Genomic DNA, 22033 nt, shown 5'->3' on the forward strand with positions numbered 1-22033 from the left:
ACTTAGCTTCTAATGTTAACATGTATGCTGGTCTCCACCCACCCCCCTGGGTGTGAATCAGCTACATGATCATCGGGTAAGATTAATATTGAAAAATGTTATTTTCCTTAGTAAAATAAATTTTTGAATATACTTACCCGATGATCATGAATTTAAGGACCCTCCCTTCCTCCCCATAGAGAACCAGTGGACCGAGGAGAAAATTGAGTTCTTGTTGACAAGAAGTACCTGAGTACTGTACCTACTCGACAGATGGCGCTGTTGTGTACACCCCCACCTGTATAGCGATCGCTGGCGTATCCCGACCTTAGATTTTTCTGTCGGGCAACAGAGTTGACAGCTACATGATCATCGGGTAAGTATATTCAAAAATTTATTTTACTAAGGAAAATAACATATTTATTCAGTATAACTTAACAAAATTACGTCGCTATTGTCTGCCTCAAACTTAAATTTTCAATATTAAACTTACCCGATAATCATGTAGCTGTCAACTCCGTTGCCCGACAGAATTCTATAGAGGGATACGCCAGCTATCACAATACTAGAAGGGGGTGTATTTACCAGCGCCACCTGTGGCCAGGTACTCAAGTACTTCTTGTTGACACCTCCTCAATTATTCCTCTGTCGTGCTTCCGGCAAGACGTTCTGGGATACGCTTATGTTCTTGGAGTATTTTCACGACTTTGGTGAAGTATTTCTCTTTGATTTCGGCTGTCGCTTTACTGGAAACTTCTATATTAGCTTAGTTAGCTTTTGGAATTAATATGATTAATTATGGTGACGAAGAGAGTATGAACTCTCGTTCACCTTTCAATGGCCGACCCTTCCCTTAGACGGAAGTGTTGGTGTCTAAGAGAGTATAGACTCTCTTTCTTAATTTTGCTTAACAAAAGTTATAGATTTATTTTATATCTCTCCGCCTCTTATAGGCCTCTTCGATTAACTTCCTTTTATTATAAACTTATTAAAATTAATTTTTATATTTGTTTATATTCGACCTTCCTAATAGTAGGCGGTCTTTTCTTGGTACCGAAGTTAATTAACATTGAGCCCGTCATTTCGGTTTTACCTGTTAACATATTATGCTATTTCCGCCACAGAGTTTGAAAGAATTTCTTTGATAGTCTCGTACTTTTTCAAAGTTGAACTAACGTTTTGTTTTGTCTCTGCAGTTGTTGACGTTCAGAACGTTCAACTTGCACTCTATCGTTACGATAGAGAAAGGATGTTCACGGTTTCACGTTGCAGTAAGAGTAACCGTGTCTAGCGTTTTGTTCATTCTTTCTTAACTTAATGGTTTTGATCCTAATAAAGGAACTTTTCATTTTGGGAAATATTTCAGTTTTTTCCTTTAACAATAATATGTTTTAACGATATATATGATTGGGCTCTTCTCTCAGGTTCTAAGTCAAGAGAGAGAGAGAGAGAGAGAGAGATAGAGACGGAGGGAGAAAGAGGAGGATAAACGTTTCATTCAAGCCTGCCAGGCGTACGAGTAACGTCGTTATCGTTTTTGCTCTTCTCCCTAGTCTCTTTAGGGGAAGAAACTAAACGTTTCTAGAGTGATCTAGTGTTTAGTCTCTTTCCAGCCACTGAATTATCTTTCATTAGATTTTTCTGTTACATTGTAATTCTGTTTTCGCAATTACTAACTTTTGAGAAAGGATAGAATTGCGTGTTTCAGGTACAAACCACTTAAAGTTTCGAGTTCAGTGAAGTAAGTGCAAACAGAAATCAAAGTGATAAGTGATTAGCGCAAAGTATGTCAGTGTTGTGCGTGAGGGTACTTCTGTGCGCGCCAGTCGTCCTCCCAGTCCGGGACCTCTTGCAAGCTCCCAAGCCCAGGGGAGAAGCAATGTCGAAGGGCATAAGGGTTCAGCAGGCCTTGATCGGCGCACAGAAGTATCCTCGGTGGTTGTGGGCGTGTCTTACCGAGACCGTCACTCCCACCCGCAGACGATTGAGCCCTTATTTTGCTCGTCTGCAGAAGAGATTTAGGGGAGAAAATAAAGGCAGAGTAACGCTGGTCTCAGGTCTCAAGACCTCTTAAACGTAAAGTCCAGACCTATGCCAGACGTACGAAGTTAAAGTTCAACAACCCGGATGCAGTCATTGGGTTAGCTCTGACTCTCCTCAGTCATCAGTTGAATGCACTCCGCCTAAGAGGAGTAAGGTTCTGCCGCAACAGATCTCTGCTGTTAAGGCTTTACCTCAGCAGACCTTAGTGTCTGCCGACCCCAAGTTGACTCTACTGCAGTCCATGCAGTCACAACTTTCGGTCTTGATGCGTGAGTGTCGGGCTGAGTGTTGCGACTCCGCCTCCGCCTACGCTCGCTCCGCCTGATCGCAGTACAGTAGGGTCCCGAATTATGCGAGAATTTGGTCGATTAATGACCTCGTGTAAATGGAAAATCGCGAATTTCGAAACACACAACAGAAATAATTCCATTGTGGCCATGGCAACCAGCAATTTGCCTATTCAAATGTGTTTACTACCCATTTCCAATACTTTCTTTGTACTATACTGTATTTATTTATAATATCAAATTGTTTTTGTAAATAAATAAAACCTTTAATATACTTTAAAGTTCTAATAACTTGAAAAATGGTTAAAATTATAACCAGGATAGGTGTAAACACCATATATTTCCCGTTACAACACAACCCAAAATACAGACAAATTTTAATGTTTGTCATATCTATTGTATAATACAACTGGTGAATAGCAAAACCATCACTCTATAGACTAGCTTGTTGTATGATTGAAAATCCAGAATTATCAAAATAAAGGCGATTTTATATCATGCGTTTCCTAAACACGCTAAAAAGCAGAATAGAAAACGACAACCAATGTTTTGTTTACGTTTAACTCTGATCACAACGAAGAAACAGACGCATTTATACATCTGTGTTTTTGAATTGACAGCAATTTTACCAAGTATAGATTATATGTTGAATTTGTTATTACCAATGTTTTAATTATTTTTTATTAGAACTTTCAAATAAATGAAATGAATGCCATTTATGAAATGTTTTTCTTTATGATGCCGCCTGAAACGGAAACCTTCCATTTGTTTACGCTCCATCTTCGATCATAATAAACAAACGAATGCATTAAACACACATGATCTAAGTCATAACTAATGATATTACAAACATTTAGTAAACATTATGTTATTACAAATATTTTACTTACCGTATCCATATAAATTCCTAAATTCGTAGCAAAGCTGGAAATTTTTTTTTCCTTATGCGTTTAATCCACAATAGCAAACTGCCGCTAATGACAGAGTGATAACTTACGATAATTCTAAACTGTTACGAAAGATAATTGTCCTTTCCATATCCAAAATACTTTTCCTAACTTCAGTTATAAGTCAACTTGTACCCACCTCAATTATGGATCCATATGCAAAAAAGGTAAAGAAGAAAGTACTAGGCCTATTTTTAAAGTCACCGAACAATTAGGTTACCGCTATAACGTTCGATGAGAGAGAGAGAGAGAGAGAGAGAGAGAGAGAGAGAGATATTATGACGCAGAAGGTTACAGACCTAGAACAGGGGAGTGATGAGATAGGCTGGGTGGACTCGCAGGGGAGACGGTAGGAGACGGGGGAAGGGGGATTTGGTTGCCAGTGGCTAAAAATAGATTCTGAAAGACGGTAAAGGGAAAAACGAATCCCATCGAATAAACAGAATAAGGAAAGGGAATAAGATCCAGAGGAATAATAGATATAATGGAATGAAAATGACTAGATGGTGTTAGTTGTGATAAGAATAATTTAGATATTTGAAATAAGAGTGTCTGAGGAGGTATAGAAGGAATTCGTGATAAATATAGAGGAATATCAAAGGATACAGTTAGTTTGCATTAAAGGGTTTGTTATCGTTTATCGGCAGTGAATAGCCTAAACTTCGGTAACGAGTCGTCAATATTTTGTCATATTTTAAACAGTATACATTTGATTTGCAAACATTGGTTTTGTAGAGTAGACGGTAAAATAAAATCTAGAGAGAGAGAGAGAGAGAGAGAGAGAGAGAGAGAGAGAGAGAGAGAGATTTCTGCCATCAAATCTCTCTCTCTCTCTCTCTCTCTCTCTCTCTCTCTCTCTCTCTCTCTCTCTCTCTCTCTAGATTTTATTTTACCGTCTACTCTACAAAACCAATGTTTGCAAATCAAATGTATAGCCTACTGTTTAAAATATGACAAAATATTGACGACTCGTTACCGAAGTTTAGGCAATTCACTGCCGATAAACGAACCCAGTCTACTCGTGAAAACCTTGAACGCCCAGAGGGAAAAATAAGGCTTTTAAATATACTGTACTAAACAAAAATAATGCTTTAATATACCATCATTAACACTACCATTACAATTATCGTAAGGTTGGAGAAAGATAAAGATTGCCGAGAACGTAACCACATTTCTGTTTACATTTTGTCAGCTGGACTCGCACAGTTAACAGTTGATTTCATTGTTGTGGAATTTTATCCTTAAATAGGCTATTCATCATGAAATTATGTTAATGAAATGTAATGTTAATATTGTTTTGTAACATTTATTATAAATCACCGTATTTAGGGCTACCAATATACTTAAAAAGACTATAGATTTGATACATTTTGTAGTGCTTGACTCGCGAACTTTGAACAGCCTCGTGGATACAGAAAATTTATTTTTGAAAAATAGCGATCGTGGAAAAGGGGAATCGTGTAATTCGAACACGCTTAATTCGGGACCCTACTGTACCACCTGCCAGGCGTACGATGTTGTGGACTCTACTACAGTCCATGCAAGCACAGCTTTCGGACTTGATGCGTGAGTGTCGGGCTGAGAGTGTTGCGCCTCCGCCTCCGCCTACACTCCCTCCGCCTACGCTCGCTCCGCCTGATCGCAGTACCACCTGCCAGGCGTACGATGTTGAGCCTCGTGCTGAGTTTGCTGTTCCCAGTGGTGTTCAGCCTCCGCCTTCCTTAAGGCAACCTTTACTATGGGATCAGGAGGATTTTACCTCTCTTCCTCCGCCTCCACTTGCTGCTCCACCAGTGATGCAACACTCGGTTGAGGTACAACAACCTCTCCCGTCCATGAGTCAGTCTCCTCAGCTCTCGCTGCAGCGAGCTCAACCCTCCACAAGGCAAGCACCACAACACCTTAGCCTTGCGCCTCAGGAGCCTCAGCTTGCGAGACATTTACCTTGTTCTGCGCAGCCTCTTCCTCATCGCGCTCCGCTCACACCACAGGAACTGGAACTTGCTACTCCGCTTCCGCCAACCGCTCAGCAAGCGCAACCCTTGGGTTCAACCACTCATGCTAGGAGTCAGCCTCCTCCACCCATGCGCCTTCCTTCTGCTTGTCTTTTATTCAGCCTTTGCAGACTGAGCCTCAGGTGTTCCCTCAACAGAGTCTTGAAGAGGAAACCACAACTATTGTTGTTCCAGCTCGTTCTGACTCTGCTGTTCAGCATACCTTACCTCCATTTTCAAACCATATGATAATGGAGGTTATTTGTATTTCTTATAAAAATATATTTGTATTCCTTGCAATATATTTTTAACAAGATCGCAAAATATGGCAAAAATATGAATCATGAGTTATGAATGTAAGGTAAATATTATGTTGATATTAAAACCCCATGCAAGCATGCATAAAGCACTCTAGCACTGGTCATGGAATTTCTGAGAAATGTTAAACGCCATGCACACGCTCTGCTTTCCTTACAGCAGGCTCTGCTTACAGCAGGCTCTGCTTACTACATGCTCTGCATACAGCATGCTCTGCATACAGCATGCTCTGCATACAACATGCTCTGCATACAGCATGCTCTGCATTCAGCATGCTCTGCATACAACATGCTCTGCATACAGCATGCTCTGCATTCAGCATGCTCTGCATACAACATGCTCTACATACAGCATGCTCTGCAGACAGCATACTCTGCATACATCATGCTCTGCATACCTTACCGCATGCTTCTCAGTCACACATCTTTGGTTGTTGCCAACTCACTAGACTGTCAAGCAGTTTCATAACGTTGCCTTCTAGTCTGCTGCTTTTGCACCAGTGAACCCTCACTGAGAGAACTTAGCTTTTCTAGGATATGGTCCCTGTAGATGAGAAAGTTCTTTTCTCCCTCCTTCTGATATTCCCTTGAGGACTCTGTCATTTGGAGGGAGCCTTTAGCTGCATAACCTCTTATGGACTTTTTATTTAAGCATTACATGCTTCCAGGGAAGGTAATGGTTCCACTTCAGTCGCTAATCCCGTCTGTTACCACACCTGCTCCCATAGACCTTGAGCTGTGTTGCATGACATGCAGTCCAAGCTTAGTCCTTGTTAGAGGATTTTTTGTTTACGGAGTCAATGTGTCACTGGGAAGACGTTCAACAACCAGCAGAAGTGACTTGTTGTGACGCAGTGCGGCAACCTCAGCAACCCGATAAGGAGTTGTCTGTACGACCCAGACAGTCTAGACAGATTCGGGTTGTCACTGTACTTCCTCGCTTGCCCATGATTGACAGTTCACAGACTGTGCAGCAGTATCATGATCTTGTGTCCGGCTCCGTCAGACGACTGGCTTTTAAGAGCTCCCACAAGTCGTCGCTGTCTGGAGATTTTCAAATGGACTATGGATCTGACCAAGGAACTGGGCCTCCTGGTCAATTTTGAGGAGTCTCAGCTCGTTCCATCCCAGACCATTGTCTCCTTGGGTATGGATCTTCAGAGTCGAGCTTTTCGGACTTTTCCGTCGGCCCCAAGGATCTTCCAAGCCCTAGAATGCATCCAGAGCATGCTGAGAAGGAACCGATGCTCAGTCAGGTAGTGGATGAGTCTAACAGGGACACTTTCATCGCTGGCCCTGTTCATCGTGTTAGGGAGACTCCACCTCCCCCCCCTTCATTATCATCTAGCTGCTCACTGGATAAAGGACATGACGCTAGAGACGGTCTCAGTTCCTGTTTCCGAAGAGAGGAGGTCTTCTCTCGCGTGGTGTAAGAACAGCTTTCTTCTCAAGGAAGTCTACCTTTGGCTGTTCAGAAACACGACCGCCGTCTCCTCTCGGACGCATCAGACACGGGCTGGGGTGCGACTTTGGACGGACAAGAATGCTCGGGAACATGGAATCAGGAGCAAAGGACACTTCACATCATTTGCAAGAAGTTGTTGGCGGTTATTCTGGCCTTGATAAACTTCAAGTCCCTCCAGCTTAACAAAGTGGTGGAGGTGGACTCTGACAACACCACAGCCCTGGCTTACATCTTCAAGCAGGGAGGGACTCTTTCGTGGAAGTTGTTCTAGATCGCAAGGGACCTACTCATCTGGTCTTAAGATCGAAAGCTAACTGGTAACGAGGTTCATTCAGGGCGGTATGAATGTCATGGCAGATCACCTCAGACGGAAGGGTCAGGTCATCCCCACAGAGTGGACCCTTCTCAAGAATGTTTGCAACAGACTTTGGGCCCTGTGGGGTCAGCCAACCATAGATCTGTTCACTACCTCGATAACCTAGAGACTCCTGTTGTATTGTTCTCCGATTCCAGACCCAGCAGCAGTTCACGTGGATGCTTTTCTGCTGGATTGGTTCCATCTCGACCTGTATGCATTCCCGCCGTTCAAGATTGTCAACAGGGTACTTCAGAAGTTCTCCTCTCACAAAGGGACACGGCTGACGTTGGTTGGCTCCGCTCTGGTCCGCGAGAGAATGGTTCTTAGAGGTACTGCAATGGCTGGTCGACATTCCCAGGACTCTTCCTCTAGGAGTGAACCTTCTAAGTCTACCTCACGTAAAGAAGGTACACCCAATCCTCCACGCTCTTCGTCTGACTGCCTTCAGACTTTCGAAAGACTCTCAAGAGCTAGGGGCTTTTCGAAGGAGGCAGCCAGAGCGATTGCCAAAGCAAGGAGAACATCCACTCTCAGAATCTATCAGTCTCAAGGGGAAGTCTTCCGTAGCTGGTACAAGACCAATGCAGTTTCCTCAACCAGTACCACTGTAACCCAGATTGCTGACTTCCTGTTATATCTAAGGAAAGTAAGATCCCTTTCAGCTCCTACGATCAAGGGTTACAGAAGTATGTTGGCAGCGGTTTTCCGCCACAGAGGCTTGGATCTTTCCACCAACAAAGATCTACAGGACCTCCCTAGGTCTTTTGAGACCTCAAAGGAACGTCGGTTGTCCACTCCAGGCTGGAATCTAGACGTGGTCCTAAGGTTCCTTATGTCATCAAGATTTGAACCTCTCCAATCAGCCTCTTTTTAGGACCTCACATTAAAAACTCTTTTCCTCGTGTGCTTGACAACAGCTAAAAGAGTAAGTGAGATCCACGCCTTCAGCAGGATCATTGTTTTCACATCTGAAACGGCTACATGTTCCTTGCAGCTCGGTTTTTGCTAAACGAGCTTCCTTCACGTCCTTGGCCTAAGTCGTTCGAGATCCCAAGCCTGTCCAACTTGGTGGGGAATGATCTGAAGAGAGTACTTTGCCCAGTTAGAGCTCTTAGGTACTATCTAAAAAGGTCTTAACCTTTACAAGGACAATCAGAAGCCTTATAGTGTGCTATCAAGAAACCTTCTTTTCCAAGTTCTAAGAACTCAGTTTCTTACTATTCAGGCTTCTGATTAGAGAAACACATTCTCATCTGAAGGAAGAAGACCTTGCTTTGCTGAAGGTAAGGACACATGAAGTGGGAGCTGTGGCTACTTCAGTGGCCTTCAAACAGAACCATTCTCTGCAGAGTGTTATGGATGCAACCTATTGGAGAAGCAAGTCAGTGTTCGCATCATTCTATCTCAAAGATGTCCAGTCTCTTTACGAGTACTGCTACACCCTGGGACCATTCGTGGCAACGAATGCAGTAGTAGGCGAGGGCTCAGCCACTACATTCCCATAATCCCATAACCTTTTAACCTTTCTCTTGAATACTTTTTATGGGTTGTACGGTCGGCTAAGAAGCCTTCCACATCCTTGTTGATTTGGCGGGTGGTCAATTCTTTCTTGAGAAGCGCCGAGGTTAAAGGTTGTGATGAGGTCCTTTAGTATGGGTTGCAGCCCTGTATACTTTAGCACCTTTGAGTTGATTCAGCCTCCCAAGAGGAACGCTGCGCTCAGTAAGGAAGACGATCTTATTAAAGGCAGAGTAACGGTTCAAGTCGACTTCCTTACCAGGTACTTATTATTTCATTGTTATTGTGGATAACTGATTATATGAAATACGGGATACTTAGCTATCCTTTAGTCTTGTACACTGGTTTTTCACCCACCCCCCTGGGTGTGAATCAGCTACATGATTATCGGGTAAGTTTAATATTGAAAAATGTTATTTTTATTAGTAAAATAAATTTTTGAATATACTTACCCGATAATCATGATTTAATCGACCCTCCCTTCCTCCCCATAGAGAACCAGTGGACCGAGGAATAATTGAGGAGGTGTCAACAAGAAGTACTTGAGTACCTGGCCACAGGTGGCGCTGGTAAATACACCCCCTTCTAGTATTGTGATAGCTGGCGTATCCCTCCATAGAATTCTGTCGGGCAACGGAGTTGACAGCTACATGATTATCGGGTAAGTATATTCAAAAATTTATTTTACTAATAAAAATAACATAATTCCATGATAAAACCGTATATTATGCGTATCACAGTAATCATTTTTATAATTTTGTGAGTATATGTAATAGTATGTTTATACTGTACAGTATACGAATTAAAAACTTTATTTTTCCATTGTTATTATCATTGATTTGGGGGTTTTTACAGGGCTGGAATGTATTCAATTTTTTTTCGATTATTTTATGAGGTAAAAATTGAATTGAGATATGAGCAAATTGACATACAGTACAAGCTCGGTCCAGGAATGAATTATACTCGCATACCAAGGTATTACTGTATCCTCTTTGGCATCAGCTGCAGCTAACTGTAAGAAGAGGTAGCATTCTCTCTTACCCAAGATCTATAAGGTTTTTGTTACCACTGGACATTAGATCAAGAGGATATATGTCGCTATGCCAATGACTCATAAGCTCCTTATAACACCTGAATCCTCTTGGACTATCCCCTTCTGTCTCATATTTTCTGTTAAAAGAAGCCTTTCCCCTGTCTGTGATTACTTGTTTAAGCTCTCGTATTATGAGGAAGACATATACAGTATATTACTTATACAACGGCGGAGCTTCCCAGTGCCGGCGGAAGAGGGCAACGCCTGTCGGGCAGGCAACAAGGCGGGCCTTGACATAACAAGAACCCGGCAGCCCGATGCAACCAACATCGTAGAAGCCGCCTGTCTCATATGTCTTGAGCCGCGGTGAAAACGGTGTGGGCCAAGTGTGTGTGCGTGGCCGTTGCAAAGCCACGACCACCCAAAACAATATACCCAGCTACTGGCATTCTGTCGTTTCCTCCACCCCTCTTCATCTCTAGATAGGAGGCGGGGCTGATGGCTAACGACAGAACCCAATACTCGGACACGAGTGGGCGCCGACGACGACGACTATACAATGCAGGAAGAGATTTTTTTTTTCTAAAGTGGTGGGCTGGGTGTGAGGGATCTTCAACTTTTAGTGACTCCAGCACCTGAATAGGAATATCTCGGTGGTGGTGGAGGTGTGGAACTCTAATGACGACTGTTTGATCTGCTTGCCACAGCAATATAGTTACATCTAGTAGAGTTTAGGCTTTGCTTTAAAGGCAGAAGATAAAAGTAAAAGTTATGTAATTAGCTGCCTAAATACACACAGAATGTATTGCAACAGACTAGCCAATTTGTATCACTTAAATTTATTTCATTCTTGATTTTCTTGATGTACTTTGGTAACTCTTATTGGTAGTAGGTAGGCCAAGGCCTCAGCCACCTGTTGAGATACTACATCTAGAGAGTTATTGGGTCCTTTGTCTGGCCAGATTGTACAACACTGAACCCCTCTTTGGTCACGGCTCATTTTTCCTTTGTCTACATAAACACCAAATAGTCTGGCCTATTCTTTACACATTTTCCTCATTCCTCATACATCTGACAACACTAAGATAACCAAAAAATTCTTCTTCACTCAAGGGGTTAACTGCTGCACTGTAATTGTTCAGCGGCTACTTTCTTCTTGGTAAGGGTAGAAGAGACTTTTAGCTATGGTAAGCAGCTCTTCTAGGAGAAGGACACTCCAAAATCAAACCATTGTTCTCTGGTCTTGGGTAGTGCCATATCCTCTATACCTAGGAAAAGGACACTCCAGAATCAAACCATTTTTTTTAATGCCATGCATGAATGGGAGATGCAGGGGACAGTGACATTGCCCTAGCAAGCAGGACAGTGCCCTAGAGACTGACAATATATACATGTGATCAGCACCCAATCCCCTCTCCATCCAAGCTAGGACCAGGGAGGGCCAGGCAATGGCTGATGATGACTCAGCAGGTAGATTTATAGGCTCCCCCATACCCCCCAAACTTATCTCTCAAAGATGGTGAGATTGCAGCCATGAAAGGAATTAACGATTTTGAGCGGGTCTCGAACCCCAGTCTAGCAATCATCCTTGCAGCGATCACCAGGCAAGGATGTTACCAAATAAACCACTGCAACCCTCTCTTGTTTTGAGTAGTGCCATAGCCTTTGTACCATGGTCTTCCACTGTCTCGGGTTAGAGTTCTCTTACATGAGGGTACACTCAGGCACACTATTTTTTCTGTTTCCTTATTTCCTTTCCTCACTAGGTCGTCTTCCCGGTTGGAGCCCTTGGGCTTATAGTATTGGGCTTTTTCAACTAGGGTTGTAACGTAGCTATTAATAATAGTAAGGCTTATTAATGAGACTGCAAAAAAAATTTAGGCTAAAGCAGTGTACTGTACTGGTTTCATTGCACAGACAACTGTATTATTATTATTATTATTATTATTATTATTGTTATTATTATTATTATTATCATTATTACTTGCTAAGCTACAACCCTAGTTGGAAAAGCAGAATGCTACAAGCCTAGGTGCTCCAAGAGGGAAAATAGCCCAGTGAGGAAAGGAAACAAGGAAAAATAGAATATTTTAAGAACAGTAACATTCAAATAAATATCTCCTATATAAACTAAATGAACTTTAACCAAAGAGGAAGAGAAATAAGATAGAATAGTGTGCCTGATCTACCCTCAGGCAAGAGAACTCTAACCCAAGACAGCACTTTGGTCATCAAGGAGCAAACTACCTTTTGGTATTATGGTTTGACAAAAAGAAATAATCTACAGTATAAGTGAAATATGTATGGCTATTTGCTAGACTGCTCTGATGTGACAGGATGGATAAATACTGTTGACGTTAATGTTTTATTATATACTGATATTTATCATACAGTATTTAGGTGTTCACCTCTATAGTAATTGAATTTTTGAATAACTAGTCATTGCTAGCGAACACTAAATGTAATTCATGCTGCTGTTGCCTATCAAATCATTATCGTCATTATTATTCCCATACCATTTTCCTTATCATTATTATTATTGCTATTAGTACATACATACATACATATACCATGGCACTTCCCCCAATTTTGGGGGGTAGCCAACATCAACAAAGAAACAAAAACAAAAAGGGGACCTCTACTCTCTACGTTCCTCCCAGCCTAACAAGGGACTCAACCGAGTTCAGCTGGTACTGCTAGGGTGTCACAGCCCACCCTCCCACATTATCCACCACAGATGAAGCTTCATAATGCTGAATCCCCTACTGCTGCTACCTCCGCGGTCATCTAAGGCATCAGAGGCAGCAGCAGGGCCTACCGGAACTGCGTCACAATCGCTCGCCATTCATTCCTATTTCTAGCATGCTCTCTTGCCTCGCTCACATCTATCCTCCTATCACCCAGAGCTTCCTTCACTCCATCCATCCACCCAAACCTTGGCCTTCCTCTAGTACTTCTCCCATCAACTCTTGCATTCATCACCTTCTTTACAGACATCCATTTTCCATTTTCTCCACATGGCCAAACCACCTCAACACATTCATATCCACTCTAGCCGCTAACTCATTTCTTACACCCGTTCTCACTCTCACCACTTCGTTCCTAACCCTATCTACTCGAGATACACCAGCCATACTCCTTAGACACTTCATCTCAAACGCATTCAATTTCTGTCTCTCCATCACTTTCATTCCCCACAACTCCGATCCATACATCACAGTTGGTACAATCACTTTCTCATATAGAACTCTCTTTACATTCATTCCCAGCCCTCTATTTTTTACTACTCCCTTAACTGCCCCCAACAATTTGCAACCTTCATTCACTCTCTGACGTACATCTGCTTCCACTCCACCATTTGCTGCAACAACAGACCCCAAGTACTTAAACTGATCCACCTCCTCAAGTAACTCTCCATTCAACATGACATTCAACCTTGCACCACCTTCCCTTCTCGTACATCTCATAACCTTACTCTTACCCACATTAACACTCAACTTCCTTCTCTCACACACACTTCCAAATTCTGTCACTAATCGTCCAAGCTTCTCTTCTGTGTCTGCAACCAATACAGTATCATCCGCAAACAACAACTGATTTACCTCCCATTCATGGTCATTCTCGTCTACCAGTTTTAATCCTCGTCCAAGCACTCGAGCATTCACCTCTCTCACCACTCCATCAACATACAAGTTAAACAACCACGGCGACATCACACATCCCTGTCTCGGCCCCACTCTCACCGGAAACCAATCACTCACTTCATTTCCTATCCTAACACATGCTTTACTACCTTTGTAAAAACTTTTCACTGCTTGCAACAACCTTCCACCAACTCCATATGACCTCATCACATTCCACATTGCTTCCCTATCAACTCTATCATACGCTTTCTCCAGATCCATAAACGCAACATACACCTCCTTACCTTTTGCTAAATATTTCTCGCATATCTGCAAACTGTAAAAATCTGATTCATACAACCCCTACCTCTTCTAAAACCACCCTGTATTTCTAAGATTGCATTCTCTGTTTTATCCTTGATCCTATTAATCAATACTCTACCATACACTTTTCCAACTACGCTTAACAAACTAATACCTCTTGAATTACAACACTCATGCACATCTCCCTTACCCTTATATAGTGGTACAATACATGCACAAACCCAATCTACTGGTACCATTGACAACACAAAACACATATTAAACAATCTCACCAACCATACAAGTACAGTCACACCCCCTTCCTTCAACATCTCAGCTTTCACACCATCCATACCAGATGCTTTTCCTACTCTCGTTTCATCTAGTGCTCTCCTCACTTCATCTATTGTAATCTCTCTCTCATTCTCATCTCCCATCACTGGCACCTCAACACCTGCAACAGCAATTATATCTGCCTCCCTATTATCCTCAACATTCAGTAAACTTTCAAAATATTCCGCCCATCTTTTTCTTGCCTCCTCTCCTTTTAACAACCTTCCTTTCATATTAAAACAAAATATATACTGTACAATAAAAACGGGATTTACAGTGAATGCATGATTACTAGAAATTCTTGTAACATTAAATATACTCAGGGATGGACTCACACTCCAGGTATGTGGCTCTTTAGTCATCCAAATCAAAGGTTTTCACTTGACCTTTGAAGTTATAGATGGATGAAGCCATCTCTTTTTCTTTCTGCTTAGCAAGCCAAGACGGATGAAGCATTGAGCCCTGAGAAGCTCCTCTTCCCCTAGGACTAAAGTTATCTTCCCCGTTTCCCATTACTGGAGTCGAATTGGAAATATGATTAATATCCTTTGAACATTTAACCAGGACGCTAAGTTGAGATACAGTACAGTGATGCCTCAGGATACGGTTTCGTATCCTGATTTTTTCGTATCCTGAGTCACGTTTTACATGTAAATAGCCTAATCCGTTCCAAGCCTTACAAAAAGTCACCTTTTCTTTCATAAACACGCTAAACTGTAGTAATAAACATGCAATGCAGCCATTTCTATCATTCAATAATTAACCCAACCGTTAAAAACAGCTAATCCATTCCAGAAACCACCATGAGATTATTCAATAATGTAATTATAGCCTAGTTATCCCCTCCAAGCCCTAAGAAAATGGTCCATTTTCTTTACTACTGTATAAAAGTTACGGTACCCGATGTAAAGCATTTGGATTAGTGAAGGTGTATTGTTACCTGTACACCTAAATTAAGGGTTGATACCCTGAAAAAAAAGGTACTGTACTCTCGGCGACGAGTTGGGATCTCGTAAGCTTTTCGTATCCTGAAAATTTTTTCGTATACTGGGGCATAAAATTCTTTGTATCGCTTTTCGTATCCTGAATTTTTCGTAAGCAGAAACTTTCGTATCCAGAGGTATCACTGTACTTACCTTTCACAGGGCTCACATGCAAATCAGTGATGTCTTATTCAAAACATCGTAGCTAATGAATTTTGACTAACTGTAAGAGAAATAATATTTACCTCAGGATTGACATTGTTCGTGAAGTCAGAACATAATCATAACATTGACTTTGATAATTTTCGACATATTTTATACTTTTTCAAAGGCAAAGGATATACCTTTTCCTTCAATTTTTTTCCTAATAGATTCTCAGGTCCAGTTTTATAAATGTTTTTAATTATACTTTTATTTTGCTCTAAGACCCCATAGGTACTGAAGTTTAAGCATGATAGTACAATATTTGTATTATACATTCTATTTAAAAAATAAAAGATTTGTATGTTTAACTAATACTGGCACTTGGATCATCATCAAGTTTTTTTTTTTTTCAGAAACTGTGGTAATTATGATATGACATTATCTAACTTTAATGTATAATGATTCTTCTTTGCTAGAAATGAGTATTAATTTTATTTTACCTTTCCAAGACGATAGGTCTTCAGTATCGAAAGAAGAGGCTGAAGAAACTGGATGTGCGGGGGGAAAAAGAAACCTTTTTGGAAAAAGAGCACCACAGCTTGTGCGTTCTTCAGCAACTTACCAACCTTGAGGTCGATCGCAAACTTTTGTCCAAGGCGAGTCGGATGATCGAGGACTCGAAGAAAGAAGAAAATGGTGTCGCAACAGAACGTAGTAAGAACAAGAGAAAATCTCAGAATCAAGAAAGTACCGAACAAGAAGGTTTAGAAAAGACTGATTCCTCTTCAAAAGAGGAGGAAAGTACCAAGCAGATTCCAAATAAGAAAAAAAAGAAAGAGGATAAAAAGCTTTTAAAGAAAAAATCAAAGAAAGATATTGTGAAGGTTAAGAATATAAACTCGGAAAACAAAAATAGTGGGACTAGTTCTTTGGAGGGTGAGGTTAATGATAAACAGGAAAACAGTCCTGTTGAAAATGATACTCTTAGTGAAGGCATCTTGAAGAAGCCCTCTCCCGGGAGTAAAAGAAAAATCAAGCAACTCGCTGAAAATGTTGGTTCTGAAGACGAAGGTATTGCTGGAGATGACAGCAGTGCTGATGAAATGGAAGAAGAGGAACAGCGTGAAAAAGGTGCAATGAAGGAAGAAATTGGGGAGTCTGATGATGGGAAAGACTCGTGTACTGAAGAAACTATTGATGATGGGGACATCTCCGAAGAAGGGTCATACAATAGTGATTCTGATGAAGATGAACATTTCGTTGATGGTGCTTCCAGTGACGATGATGATAATGATGATGACGGTTCAGAGGATAGTGAGGAATCCGATGCAAATATCTCGGAAAATGATAGTGAAGGTGATGTAAAGACAGGTAAGGAAAAAACCTTAAGTAGATCAGTTGTAAAAAAGAAAGATAAGAAGACGAAATCTACAAAACTCGGAGGCAAATCTACCAAAGAAGATAAAGATGAGGTAAGCGAAGCGTCTGATGCTGAAGGAAGTGTAGATTTCGACAGTGAAGGCAGTGTAATCGATGAAAATTTTGTTGGTGAGGAAGTAACTAGTATTTGGGACGATTTCAAAGAGAAGGGCAAGGGGAAGTCCCGTGGTAAAAATTCAAAGTCCCTACTGAATTCGAACGATAAATTTTCAGGTAGTGACATCATCAAAAGCAAGGGCACTGTCAAAATCAGACGCTTAAATCTGGCCGATCAGAAAACTGTTGACGAGTTGCTGGAGGCAGATTCGGCGGGAGATCCATCCGGCGAAGAAGAAGAAGAAGATTTCTTTGTCCGTAAACCTGTCGCAAAAAAGAGGAAAGTAACTACGAAAGGTGTCGATGGGGAAAATGATTTAGAAGTGAAGGATAATGATGAGAGTGAGGAAGAAGAAGAAGGAGATGAGTCGAATGAATATCGTGCTGATCCCAGAGAGCGTTACATTGACAAGAGCTTCAAGAAAATTTGGGGGAAAGGAATGGAAGAAACTATCCAAGTGTCCAGAGGGAGGAGGGGTATTTATAGAGGTAGGGGAGGGGGAAGAGGTTTTGATGGTTATTCAAGGGGCGGAGGAAGGGGTTTTGATGGTCATTCAAGGGGAGGATTTGAAAGAGGCAGAGGGAGAGGTTCGGGTGGCGGCAGAGGCCGTGGTTTCGGCCAAGAAAATGCCAATTTCCTTCCGCTTGGAGATAAGTTACCGTTGGATCAAGGGTTTGGTGCTTATAGAAATAACAACAACAGTAGAATGGAATCAGACTCACAACCCGGTAGAAATTTCAAGCAATTTTCCAACAACGAAAGATTTGAAAGCAACAACAGGGGTCGGTCTTCTGACAGATTTGCGCGGGGAGGCAGAGGGCGGGGTAGAGGCGGGGATGACAGGGGTAGACCAGGAGGAAGAAGAGGAGGATTTGAAGGGAGGGGTTTTGATAATTCCAATTCGACACCAGTAATGGGAAACAGGGAAGATAACTTTAGTCCTAGGGGAAGAGGAGCTACTCAGGGCTCTATGCTTCATCCGTCCTGGCTTGCTAAGCAAAAAGAAAAAGAGATGGCTTCATCCATTTATAACTTCAAAGGTCAAGTGAAGACGTTCGATTTGGATGACTAAAGAGCCACATACCTTGAGTGTGAGTCCATCCCCGAGTATATTTAATATTACAAGAATTTCTAGTAATTATGCATTCACTGTAAGTCCCGTTTTTATTGTACAGTATATATTTTGTTTTAATAAATGTTTGATTGAGAGTGAGTTTTTACCTTGTATATATTTTTGTGTGGTGTATTTTGATAACCAAATATTTATTTAAATATTTAGGCAATGTCAACTAATATCTTTTTGTCTATTCAAATGCTTAATTATGTACAATTTTAACGTAAAGAACATACTGTTGTGTACTTAGAGTAATTTACTTTTCATTTATTTATATAAATCCTAATTATTTCTTGTTAACCAAAGACTAGAAGTGACAGTCTATTTTGGGTGGATCTGCATTGGTTTAACAGTGAATGGCCTCTTAAAGCTAGCTATTATTTCTTTTTATTAGTGACTTAATAATGTATACATTTGTTTTGAGCTGAAATGTCTGCCCTGTTTCAGTGCATAGATTTCTGATGGTTATTTCTGATTGTCATTATGTTTTTGTCTTGATAGTGACATCTTGAGTAATGGAACTTTGGCTAAGGTTTCTTGTCTCATGTTGAGTGAAGTCCAAAGCCTTATGGTAACTGTTAAAGATCATTCAGAACATAAACATTCAGTAGTGATGTAGAAATTTTGATGGAAATCAATGTACTCTATCTTGGAGAATGGAGAACTTTGACTGAAACCCCATTTGGGGGTAGTACCATAAGTCTACCTCCTGTATTGCACTGATATTACTAAAATCTTCTCTGTTCTCCCAAGCTGCACTTACTTTGTACCCTGTTACTCTATCTTGGTTTCCCCTTCCTTTCCTTTGTCTTTCTATCCAGCCTTTCCAACTTATCTCATAGTATAGCTCCGAGACTTTCATCCAGTTCCACCCCTATATCTTTTAGTTCATCTTGTTTACATTTCTTTTTCAAATTTGTCTTTATATTTAATCTCTAAGCTCCCTCTCTTCACGCTCTTGATATGTCATAGTAATCTATTGGTTTAAATTCCAACTTTCTAGACCAAGTTAATACAACAAGCCAAATCATTGATAAGATTATTACAATGGTAAAAAAAAAAAAAATTTCATTTGTTTGATGTTGGCTACCCCTCAAAATTGGGGAAGTGCCTTATATGTATGTAAGAAATTGATTCCACTAAGTTACATTTGTTATTCACATTTTTTGTGGAAGAGTTTTTTTGAATGACTAGCTGCTTAGAAAATCTGGAATCTGAATGGGGTCTGAACACCTTAATTAACATGTTAAACAAAAAAGAGAGCAAGGTATGTCACATCCAGTACTGTATGATGTATATATTCATTACTGATATGCTGTGCTTTTTTCCACGTTACCATTTTATCATTCCTCGACAAATATAATACCATTATTCTATTTTCCAACAACTAATCAGTGATGTGGTGATAAAAAAAGATGGTTAACCAGGTATCTTATGATTACAGAAGCTACATGTGCCCAAAAGTATGATAAGTATTAATAAAAATATATAAAATGTATGTCAAAGGGTTGCTTACATGTGCTGCTTCTTTAATGTGATGGTAACTGGTATTGTTCATTGCAGCCTTCAAAAGAGTTCTTGGTCTGTATGAGACAAACTAAAAACATTGTGAATATCATTCCGTAATTAACGTGGAGACATAGTTCAGACCTTACCAATGCTTTCTTTTGTCAGTCCAGAGATTATTCATCAGATTAAAAGCTCTCTCTGCAAATGTATTATTAACTGGTATTGCTATCATTTTTAAGACAATATTATGTTAATTATGTGCTCTTGAGCCTGATAAAGAGGCAGCCCATTTTGCATACAAAGTTTGCAACTGATCTAACTTTGTGATAACACCTCTAAGTAAAACTGCCACATTATATAATTTATCTTCATCCACCGATGCACAAAGTACTTTGGCAGCACGCGAAGTCTTCATAGACCAACGACCTTTCATATTAAGTACAGAGGTTTTTCAGAGGTGAATTTCCATAATCATAACTGGGTTGAGCCTCAAATCATGACTCCACCTGGGAAATTGGTGTCTCATCAGCGGGAAGACCTGTTCCCTTCAAAAATTACTTCGTGTTTGGAAAGAAGTGAAAGTCAAATGGTACCAGGTCAGAAGAATGGGCTGGGGGGGCTGGTTTGTGAAAGAATTTCATAGCCACAATAGTTCGCTTCTGCCTGAGCGATGTGCAAGTTGTGGACTAGAGCATCGTCTTGCAGGAGTCTGACTCTTCTGGTCAGCATGCCGCACCTTTTGAGTTCGATGGATTCTTGCAATTTACGCAGTAGTGAACCATAGTAAGTCCCAATAATTTTAATGCCCTTGGCCAGGAAATCCGTCATCACTCGATGCTTATCCCAAAAGACAGTAAGCATGACCTTTCCTATGCTTGCCTTTTTGTGGGGGGCGTAGTGAGTCAAAGTGCTTCCACTGCATAGACGACTTTAGTCTCAGGATCATAGTGATGCACCCATTTTTTCATCCTGTGAAAAGTATATCAAAAAAGGTTTCCTGGTGATGTTGACACATGTCCAAAAGAGCCTTTGATCAATTCACTCATTCCTGTTTCTAAAGAGGAGTAAGGATCCTGGGAATCCACCTTGCAGACGCCTTATGCGTCTACAAATGATCCTGAAGGATTTTTTCAATAGAGTCTACACTTGTCTTCAAAATTTTGGCTAACTGTCGAACAGTTGCACAGCGGTCTTCCAAAATGACAGCCTCTGTTTGATGGATGGTCATTTCATCAATGGCAGAGTGTGGCCGTCCAGGAACGGGTGCTTTTTCGAGATATGTTCTGCCACACTTGAACTGGCAATTCCAGTGTTTGAAAACATATGATGAGGCAGCATCTCCTTAAGTTTGTTAAATTTCATCGAAGGTCTGTTCCGGCATGCGGCCTTTCAAATATAGAAGCCTGATCACTGCTTGGTACTCGACTCTGTCCATAGTTACACCTTACTTCAATCTACCACCTATAAAAAGGGATGCAATGGTAGTTCAGTTTTGCAAATTATCATGTAGCCTATGCACTAATGTATCAATTCACAGAAAATTTAAATCCGATATGATAATCCTAAGTGGGTCAGGGGAAATCTTTAATGAACGTCCCTCTTATAAGTGTCAATAGCAGAATTTGAGGGAAATGCTTAAGAGGTGATTTGTGAAGGATATAAAAGAAAATTAATACAAAAAAAATAAACCTTAGAGTGGTTTGTTTAGAGATAAATGTAAAAGCGCAATTGGGAAGTAACCATTTTTTTGTTCTGAAAATTTATGGGAGTTTGAACTCTCTACTATGGATCAAATATAAGGAATGGTTTCTCAATAAATGGTCAATATTATAAAATGTGCATGGTGCAAGATATAGGTAGCAAAGCTTTGTGTATAAGAAGGGATAATGAGTAACAGGTCTGGTGGGAATCATGTTATGCTATATAAACATCTTAGAAGAGGCAGAGCATTTCATGTAACATTTGGAACAAGAAATGGTCATGATTAAAAAATATATATGGTGCAAGATATTATATACAACAAAATTCTATGTATAAGAAGAGTAAATGTGAAAGATACGTCTGGTGGGAATCATATTGGGATGTATAGCCAGGTCTTAGAAGAGGAGAAGGTTTTCTGTAACCCTGGGAACAGTCTGCCTATAAAGCATGAGTTTAGAAAGGGAACTACTTCACCAGAGATTGGGTGGATAGAGGCACCTAAATCATCACTGAATATAAATGTCATATTCATAAAGACTATGTGATTGTTAGCCTACATATATCTATGCTGCTCTGTTCAACATAATTATGACATTCAACAGGGAATATTAAAGAGTTTATAATGAAGAATTTGGAAATTCATTGTGAGATTTTGTTGAGAAGATCATATCCCAAATCATAACAACTGAAAGTTGTATAGTGAGGATAGAACTTACTTAGGTCTTGATAATGTTTATTTTTTTTTTACATTTTTAGGGAAGGAATTAGGAATTGTAATAAAACTGCTAATAGGTAAAGTTTTGAAACTTCTCATTTATTTTATCTTTGGGTCAGATTCTATTCTT

The 22033-nt window shown here is 40.5% G+C and overlaps 1 protein-coding gene across 1 annotated transcript in view; it reads left to right on the forward strand.

The window, feature by feature from the left end:
* LOC137628717 (uncharacterized) overlaps positions 1-18078 on the forward strand; it is a 61899-nt gene extending 43821 nt beyond the window's left edge. The window contains exon 5 of the mRNA XM_068359871.1: positions 15837-18078. Within this exon, the coding sequence (XP_068215972.1) occupies positions 15837-17936 (2100 nt within the window). The 3' untranslated portion in view covers positions 17937-18078. The remainder of the gene's footprint in view (positions 1-15836) is intronic.
* The last annotated feature ends 3955 nt before the right edge of the window (positions 18079-22033 follow it).

This window comes from Palaemon carinicauda, chromosome 36, assembly GCF_036898095.1.
Source record: "Palaemon carinicauda isolate YSFRI2023 chromosome 36, ASM3689809v2, whole genome shotgun sequence".
Classification (NCBI taxonomy): domain Eukaryota; kingdom Metazoa; phylum Arthropoda; class Malacostraca; order Decapoda; family Palaemonidae; genus Palaemon; species Palaemon carinicauda.